The 9,342-nt window shown below is 41.8% G+C and overlaps 1 protein-coding gene across 7 annotated transcripts in view; it reads right to left on the reverse strand.

Moving 5' to 3' along the window:
- Window positions 1–7,776, reverse strand: part of LOC131228233 (anthranilate synthase beta subunit 1, chloroplastic-like) — a 29,846-nt gene extending 22,070 nt beyond the window's left edge. For 2 of the 7 annotated variants that reach the window (XM_058224124.1, XM_058224129.1), the window contains exons 1-4: window positions 5,779–5,935; window positions 5,497–5,647; window positions 4,911–4,968; window positions 4,682–4,824 (exon numbers count right to left, since the gene is read on the reverse strand). In XM_058224124.1, coding sequence (XP_058080107.1) covers window positions 4,682–4,824; window positions 4,911–4,968; window positions 5,497–5,643 — 348 coding nt within the window. In that variant the 5' untranslated portion in view covers window positions 5,644–5,647; window positions 5,779–5,935. The other 5 variants (XM_058224125.1, XM_058224127.1, XM_058224126.1 and 2 more) reach the window with 5 other exon arrangements.
- Between the last annotated feature and the right edge of the window lie 1,566 nt (window positions 7,777–9,342).

Consider the following 9,342-nt stretch of genomic DNA (forward strand, 5'->3'; position numbering starts at 1 on the left):
GCTGCTAAGTCTCCAATCGTGCCCAGAATCAGCGTCTACATCAGTGGCTCGACGAGGTCGAAAGGGAGTCCGAGGTAGCAATGTTTCCCGATGAACATTTTTTCTTGGAATGTAAGGGGGATTGGCTCCAAACAAAAGAGGGGGCTGATTAAGGAATCCATCAGAAGAAAGAATCCGGACATAGTTTGTCTTCAGGATTTTGTCTTCAGGAAACTAAAGTTCCCCATTTCTCCAATAGGTTGTTGGCGTCAATTTGGAGAGCCAAAGATATTCGTCATGTTACTCTGGATGTTGTGGGCTCTTCGGGGGGAATTATCATCGCCTGGAAATCCTCCAATTGGGTCTTACAATCATCTTTCACCAGGGTCTTCTCCGTTTCAGTCATTCTTCAAGATAAGTCGTCTAGTTTTTGTTCTAAAATTATTGTTGTATATGGCCATAATGATGATTCTCTCAGGTCCTCCTTTTGGAATGAACTGACTACGTCTAGACAGTCATTTCCAGGTCCTTGCTGTATTGTTGGAGACTTCAATGTTATCCGTTTCCCTGACGAACATTCTCGCCCAAGGAGAACGTCCTCTGTCATGCAAGCCTTTTCTGATTGTATCCAAGCGCAGGAGCTGGTAGATCTTCCATTGTCTGGTGCATCCTTCACTTGGTCTAACTGCCGCAGATCTCCCATTCAATCGAGATTGGATAGATTTCTTTTATCGTCTGAGTGGTTGGAGGCCTTCCCTTCGGTTTGCCAGGTTGCCCTTCCTAGAACAACATCTGATCACTGCCCGATCATGCTTTCTATGGAGGAAGTAAACTGGGGTCCTAAGCCGTTTAAATTTAATCCAGCTTGGCTCAAAGTTGAAGGTTTTCAGGAACAAGTAATGGAATGGTGGGGCTCATTCCAGGTTGATGGTTTTGCTTGTCACAGACTGATGTATAAGCTCAGACTTCTCAAAGAAAAAATAAAAGATTGGAAAGAGAACGAACTCAAGAAAAGAGAGAAGGAAACTGAGACCCTATTGGCAGAACTGCAACAGATCGATGTGTCAAATGATGGAGAGGAGATTTCATTAGAAACTCTGACCAAACGGATTCAGATTATCCAGTCTTTATCATCCAGAGCCTTGGAAGATGAAATCTCTTGGAAGGTTAAATCGAGAGTGAAGTGGCTGACAGAAGGTGATAGGAATACCAAATATTTTCACAATATCGCCAATATGAGAGCTCGTGTCAAAGCCATCAGTAACATCACAGTTGAAGGAAGACAGATCGAAGACAAAGACGAGTTTGCTGATTGCGCAATCAACCATTTTAGAACCATTCTCTCCTCTGAAGGGTGGGCCAGACCTCGCCTCGATGGGATTGCCTTCTCAGCTATTCAAAGATCGGAGGCTGATTTGCTGGAGGTTCCCTTCTTAGAAGAAGAAACTAAGGCTGCTATAGTCGGGAGATAAATCCCCAAGTCCCGACAGGTTCATAATGTTATTCTTTCAAGTGTTCTGGGACATGGTTAGATCATATATTATGGACTTTCTCCTCGAGTTTCATGAGAGGGGGAAGCTCTCGAAAAGCCTAAGAGCCTCCTTTATTACTTTGATCCCTAAAGTTGCTGGTGCCTCTTCGCTGTCAGATTTCAGGCCCATTAGTCTCATTGGAGGCCCTTATAAAATCCTGGCTAAAGTTCTGTCTTCTAGGTTAGCCACAGCCATGGGGAGGCTTATATCCAAATATCAAAACGCAATCATAAAAGGGAGACAAATTATTGACGGTGCGCTGATCGCCAATGAATGTCTGCACTCTTGTCACAAATCTGGAAGGAACTCCATATTTTGCAAACTGGATATTAAAAAGGCCTATAACCACGTCGACTGGGGCTTTCTGCAATACATGTTGCTTCGTATGGGTTTTGGAGACAAATGGAGAAGATGGATCAGATCGTGTATGGAATCGGCTCATTTTACTATCCTTTTAAATGGTGCTCCCAAAGGTTTCTTTCCTATTTCGAGAGGATTACGTCAAGGTGATACCCTTTCCCCTCTCCTCTTCCTCCTGGTTGGCGAGGCTTTGTCGCAAATGATCCTTAGAGGACAGAGTGCAGGTTTGTTCAGAGGCATATCAGTATTTGATATGGTCATCCCTATCTCCCACATTCAATTTGCTGATGATATGCTCATCATGATTGAAGCCGACACTGATTCTATCAATAACCTACACACGACTTTAAGATGCTTTGAGGCAGTTTCGGGTTTGAAAATCAACATGGCCAAATCCAAAGTTTATGGGGTGAACGTCTCAGATCAGGATCTCTTTGTTTACATTGATATTCTGGGGTGTTCAGCGGCTTCTTTTCCTACGACTTTTTGTCTGTCTCCCCCTCGCTGTAGGGCCTCCTCCGCTAGCGATGTGGGAAAAAATTGTGGACAAAATTCAAAGGAAACTTGCTACATGGCAATGCCGTTATCTTTCGATCAGAGGCAGGATTACCCTCATTAAAGCTGCGTTGTCCAACCTTCCAGTATATTTCATGTCCCTCTACAGATGCCCGACCTCGGTCTTGAAACGTATTGATCTTCTTAGACGAAACTTCCTCTGGTGCGATAAGAAGAATCATAAGCAATTTCATCTTATGGATTGGAAGGAAGTGTATAGTCACTTTCGGAATGGGGGAGCTAATATAAAAAATCTTAAGATAATGAATTCAGCTCTATCGGGCAAGTGGTCTTGGAGGCTGGGTAAGGAAACTAAGGCACTGTGGAGCATAATCGTCAAAGGCAAATATGGTTTCTCCTGGTGGCTGGTGGACTAAGGACAATTCTTCGTATAGGGCCTCTTATGTCTGGAAAGGCATCCTCCGTCACAAAACAGATGTGATTTACCAACATAGGCTTCGAACCGGGAAATGGAACGAGAATTAGATTCTGGGAAGATCAGTGGATAGGAGATTGCACTCTGAGAAATAGATTTCCTGGTATTTATCATATCGCAACTGATAAAGAGAGTATGATAGCAAGTTACTTCTCGCAGACAGGAACCGGCGGGGTTTGGGAAATTAATTGTGTCAGGAATCTGCATGATCAGGAGGTGGAGGAATATGTGGATCTGCTTCATTGCCTATCTACTGTGTCTCTGGATCAGTCTTCCCCGGATAATATGATCTGGAAATGCGACAAGTCCTGCACATTTTTGGTGAAATCGTTCTATTCTGTTCTTGCCCCCAATTCTTCCTCTTCGACGCAGGTCTTCCCTTTTATATGGAAATATGCCGCTCCCCCCAAAATACATCTACATTGGATGGTTGGCAACTATGAACCGGATCCTCACGATCGATACTCTCATGAAGAGAGGGATGCAACTTGTTAACATCTGTCTCTGTTCTATGAGAAGTGAGGAGACTGTCGACCATCTCTTGGTCCACTGCCCCTTTATCTCTCGGATTTGGTGGGATTTTTGGTCTGCATTCAATATAGTCGGCTGCCTCCCAAACTCTACAGCGGCTCTGCTTGCAGCTTGGCAGGGTTTCAAATTGAGTAAAGTTAAAACCCGTATTTGGAGAATGGTGATTATCGCTATTTCGTGGGCAGTCTGGAAGGAAAGGAATGAAAGATGCTTCAACGACTCTCAGGCTACGGCTAAATCTGTGGGATCCTTTGCCAAAAAGTTGATTTTTGAATGGGTGACGAATGTGTTGGGCTTAAAAGACTATAATCTTGTATTCTTAGGCTTGTAGGTTGTTTTGGTTCTGCTATCTCAGCAGTCCTGTCTTGTATGCTTTCTTTCTTCTTAATATATCTTCGTTACTTTTTAATATATATATATATATGTCTCCCATAGTATTTTGCATGTGAGATAGTGGATCAGATTGCGGGAGGATAGACACCATTGGCGATGGAACATTCTCATTCTATTGGAAAAAGTGGCTAGACTCACCCATGGACATGCAAGAGATAATATAAAATACAAGAAAGCCAAAGAACCTTCACAGACGGGCTGTCTACATGGTGGCCCTGCCTTTCCTTTTTTCTATTTTTCTCCCTTCTTTAATTTTGTTTTTAATTTTGACGAAGAGACATGTTAGTAACTGCTTACGATGCATCCAATATTTTTCTAATGATCTAGTCGACTATTCAAACTAGTTAGGCTAAAATGTCCTGATCCAGGAACACTTCGGCAAGGCAATTAAGCATGACTCACAACAAAGTTGGGAGAGGCTGGGAAAAAATATATCCGGGAAATTTTACCTCGAAACAGGAAATAAAGTACTTCTTGAGTTCTTTTCTCCTTTCTTTAAATTGCTGAATGATTCTAGTTCGGGTATTATAATTCACTATTTCTTTCAAAATGTCAGAGAAGCTTCTTGGCAGAGTATAGAACTACTTTCCCCTCTGCTCAAACTACCCTCATCCGAAAATTCTCCAATCAGTGTGATTTTCACACGGTAGCCCACAAAGCCCACGCCGGACGAAACCTAGGGCACGGATCAACTGATTGCTCTGTCTGCATGTCCAAATGCAAATCAATACACTAATTCGCATCCTACTACCACAACATCATAATTCAAGAGCGAAAATTCAAATCCTCCGAATCAAATCAAAAAACGAAAAAAACAGAGATTGAAAACAGAATCGAGAGCTAAATCACAAACAGACACTAGAAAATCCAAAACTCCAATGAAGCGAGCCCTCACCTGACACAGATTGTAAGTGAAACTGTCGTAATTGTCAATAACAATGATCGGATTCTCCTTCTTCCCATCCCTAACCGAAACTCTAACACTGTTTACCCCGCTCGCCGCAGTCAGCGACGCCGACACAACTCCTCTACCAAAACCTGAAACAAGAGTCAAAGATATTAAGATTTGGAAGCCAAACGCTAGAATTCGAAACTTCAAGATGCAGATCTGGCGTTCTTACTACCTGCGGAAGTAAGGAATCCAGTGAGCCGGTGGGGAGCTGAAGCTACTGCTGCTGGAGTCTGTGAAGAGAGGGAAGTGGAATAAGAGACCAGGATTTGAAAGAGAGAGGCAGCTTGCTCACAGTCTGCACACCCATCTATCACACTTATACCAGGCCTCTTTGTAAACAACAAACCCCACTGTGAACATGTAGGAGATCTGGCACATTCATCAGACTAGCCCCACTGTAAATACATCCTAGCGCGAAACATGCAAGTTGCAGATGGACCCTTTCAATCAATTTTAACCGTCCATGGATTCACATCCCCATCTTTCAAGCAGCCAGCCTGATTTTTGGGCCGGGGCGAGTTCAAGGTGGGGCCCACCATATGACCCGCACGGTATCCAGCACACGCATCACACTCACTCACACACATCAGACTTCTCTACATAAACAAATTACTCTTCCGGAGAAATCTTCCAACACTTCACTTTCCAAATTACTTCTAAAACAATCGAATTTCATAAGCAGCAGGAATTCAGCGGAATCACTTGAATTAGATCAAAACGAAGAGAAAAAAGGAAGAAAGGCCGAAAGCGGGTCGTACCTTAATCCATCCGTTCGTCGATGGACTGGATTTCGTACGGAAGGAGACGAAATCGTGCCGCTGAGTAGCGAAAACGGTGGATTTTGCGGCGAAATTTGAAGGTCTGGTGAGAGTGGAAGAAGATCGAAGAACAGTACCACCTTCCATCTGCCTGCAAAGCACCAGAATCCTCCATCAGAAGGCGAGAGAAGGTGCAAATCGTATCTTAGGGCCTGTTTGGATGCCTGTAAGTTGGGTAAGTGGGAAGTGACTTACAGGTGGTGTTTGGGGGAGAAAATTCACCTGTAAGTAACTTAAATCTACCAAAAAACTGCAGGGCGATGGGGGTGAGGAGTCACTTCCCTGTACGCCACTTACAGGCTCAACGGTCGGATTTTTAAAAAGAGGAGAAGATGGAGAAACGCACTCTCCCTCTCTGCAATCTCTCTCTGTCCGCAACGACCGCTCTCCCTCTCTGCAATCTCTCTCTGTCTGCAACAACCGCCCTCCCTCTCTACTCCTCTCAAAACGGTAGGCATGCTCACCTGTGCACGTGCGCACGTTTCCACACGAAAGTGGATTAGTTGTGACTCGTACATAGGCATGCCCACCTTTTTTCTGCTTTGAAAACGGAAGTGGATTAGGTGTTACTCGTACATAGGCATGATCACCTGTGCACGTGCACACCTTTCCACACGTGTCCTGAGCCTCTGATCCGAGCAGTCCACGTGATTGTGACGAAACATCTCATTAAACCCTGATCTAAAACTTTGGTAGGCCATAGAAAAGTGAGATGAAAGTTAAGGGAGGAAATTATTTTCTTTTGCCATAGCCAACCAAAGTTTTGGATCGACATAAAACTTAGGGGGGAAGGTTTTACGGAGTAATTCATCATGTGGACTATTCACGCGTATTACGAGTTCTCGAAAAGATCTCACAAAAACTCGTACCAACTGGTGCGCAGCTGAGCATTTTCAGGGAAGGGGACTGCGTGTTGAGGAAAATCTGTGTTATCTACCATGATTTATGTATTTGATTCACCCTGTCCAGTGGTATATATACAATGGTACGACGTACACTCATCGAATGGCTGGTTTGTTTAATGGAGGTTACCTTTATTCATAATCAATTGGTCGCACCAGAAATGTGATCCGGATCACTAGGAGGTGGGTGCACCTACGCTATATGCCACTTAAATATTGTGTTGCTGCCGTTGTTTAAGAACAAACTGCCAATTTACCTTAAAAGATTCATATGTTGTTTTTTTCAAGTAAAAAACACTTACTGTGTACTCATTTTTGAACGTGGTCCCAAAAATTAAGCTGTTCCAAATGTCATGTGAACCCTACCACAAAAACAGCTGTGACTAGTTTAATGATCCATGGGCTGTTTGCCTATTTTTAATGTTGTGGTCCACCTAAGATGGAATCTTTTTATACAATTATTTATTAATATATTAAGGTGGGCCACATATGGATTCTTTTTATGCATTTATTTATTAATATATTAAGGTGGGCCGCACAAATCTTATCCTAATATGCTCCTTTGGATTCTTTTAATGCATTTATTTTTAAATTTTTATTTAATTATTTTCATGCATTTGGATTCTAAAAATTGGACGGTAATGATAATTCTGATTTTGTTATATACGGACCATTTATGTTTAATGGTATGTATTTCTTGACATAATAATTCCTTAATTTTTAGATTTATTTGTGAAATGAATTTGAATTTCAAAATGGATTAATGTTTCTTGACTTATTAATGTTTTTAAGTTTATTATCAATACTTAAATTAAGTTATTGCTCCATATTATATATATTTTGAATTCATGGGTCTAAGTTTATAGCCTACTTGATAATTAGTTTGGCCTAAAAATTAACTTAAATATTTATCTTGATGGGTTTGATAAAATTACATATTTGATCCCTATGCATTTTTATATGATCATAACATTTTGAAACAATTCCCTAATCCAAGTTCAACTCGATATGACTATACAATTTTTTACTTGTAAGTAACTTACAAGTTACCTAAACTAAAAAACTTACTTGTAAGTGACTTACAACTTGCATCAAAACAAGTTATCTGTAAGTAACTTTCACCTGTAAGTGACTTACAGATAAGTCACTTACAAATTAAAAGACCTTACAGGCATCCAAACAAGCCCTTGGACGTTAAATGCTAGATCAATATCTACGTATCCTGATGAAGAGATTGTACAAGGGACTGATCGGAGAATTTTCAGAGAGGGTTAGGTTTTGGGAGCGAGGAAGCTAAGGAGGTTGGTGAAGGTGTAGAGATGGAGGGTGGGAGAGGGCATTTATACCATAGCTTGTTGGTACCAGTGATTAGACTGACCCCGAGCTTTCATGTAAATTATGAAACTATCCTTGGGAGGAATTTGTAAAATCCTCGAACCTCTGGTTGAGACAGTCATACACGGGTTTTCGGTTTCAATAGGTGAGACCCATGGTTCTATCACATCGACCATAGACGCCGACTGCGGGAGCAGATTAGGTGTTACCACATTAGTAGGTTTTTCCGCGAGCTTATACTTGTGTTGCAACTAACAACTACTCAGTTGTTACCACGTTAGGGATGCAAATTTCCTGCGAAAGGAAGTTCATCCAGTGGAAACCTAGGTGGGGCCTACAGTGATATTTGTGAGAAATCCGTTCGTCCATTCTTCTTCTTTTTTAAAATCATTTTAGTACATGAGACCAAAAGTGATGAAGATACATGACTCAAGTGGGACGCACTAAAGGAAAATTTGGGAAGAGAAATTTCTACAGTTGAAACCTCCCTAGAGTCAACAATGATGTTTACATGCCATCCACACCTTTCATAAGGTCGTTGGTAATGGGATGATCTAATAACACAAATATTAGACTAATTCAAAACTTCTGTGGCCCCACACATATTTCAATTATGAACGTTCAATCCTCAAGTTTTCGGCTCACTTGAGTATTGGATTTGGCTTATTTTTGGCCTCATGTCCTAAAATGAGCTCATAAAATGTAACACCCTGTACTTTCCCATACTTGGGCGTTATCATGAGGACCTAACTTAGTATAAACATAATCTTATGTATTTGAACATTAACCCCATTCCAGCTTGATTTGATGGTTGGGAGTAATCCTTGTCCATAGGCTAACCTATCCATCCGTTAATTTTCAAGATGTGCCATAATGACATCCCAAAATTGAATCATACACCGATAACCTTGAGTCATAAATTTGCGAGATTTACTATCCACTACATCCTTGTCGACCCGATGATCAATCCACACCTAAACCATGAAATCCGGTTGATAGATGCCTAGGTAACTATCTAATCCTACCGAAGATTCTCTTAGGAACCCTAGGTGTCACTAATGACCAAGTTAAATATGGATCTAACCATTAGAATGATCATTAATGATAAGATAGCTCAAATTCCCTTGGTATGGCCCACCTGAGTTTAGGATCTGCCTCATCTTTTAATTTAGGTGTTAATTGAAGCTGAAAAAATGGTTGAACGGAGTGGATTTATTAGACTCATCACGGTGGACCCCACTTGAGGTGATGCATGTGTACATACTGTGCACAGCTGACCCTACCTTCTTTCGGGAAATTCTCTTGCCCGCGACAGGCGAACAGATAATGTCCGTTTGAGACGCGCTATGGCCCACCATCAAGACCCAAATGGTCGATCTGAACTGTCCATTTGATGGAGCACCCACTTATGACCAAAACCTTGTCTGGTTCACACACAGAAGAGCACAAGTGTGACACAAACTCGGGAGCAAGGAGGCTATATAAAACCATCCTTCCAAAAACGAAAAGAATTTCGTTCTTCCCTCTTTCCACGCTGGCAATCCGTGTG

The sequence above is a fragment of the Magnolia sinica genome, chromosome 15 (genome assembly GCF_029962835.1).
Source record: "Magnolia sinica isolate HGM2019 chromosome 15, MsV1, whole genome shotgun sequence".
Taxonomy (NCBI): domain Eukaryota; kingdom Viridiplantae; phylum Streptophyta; class Magnoliopsida; order Magnoliales; family Magnoliaceae; genus Magnolia; species Magnolia sinica.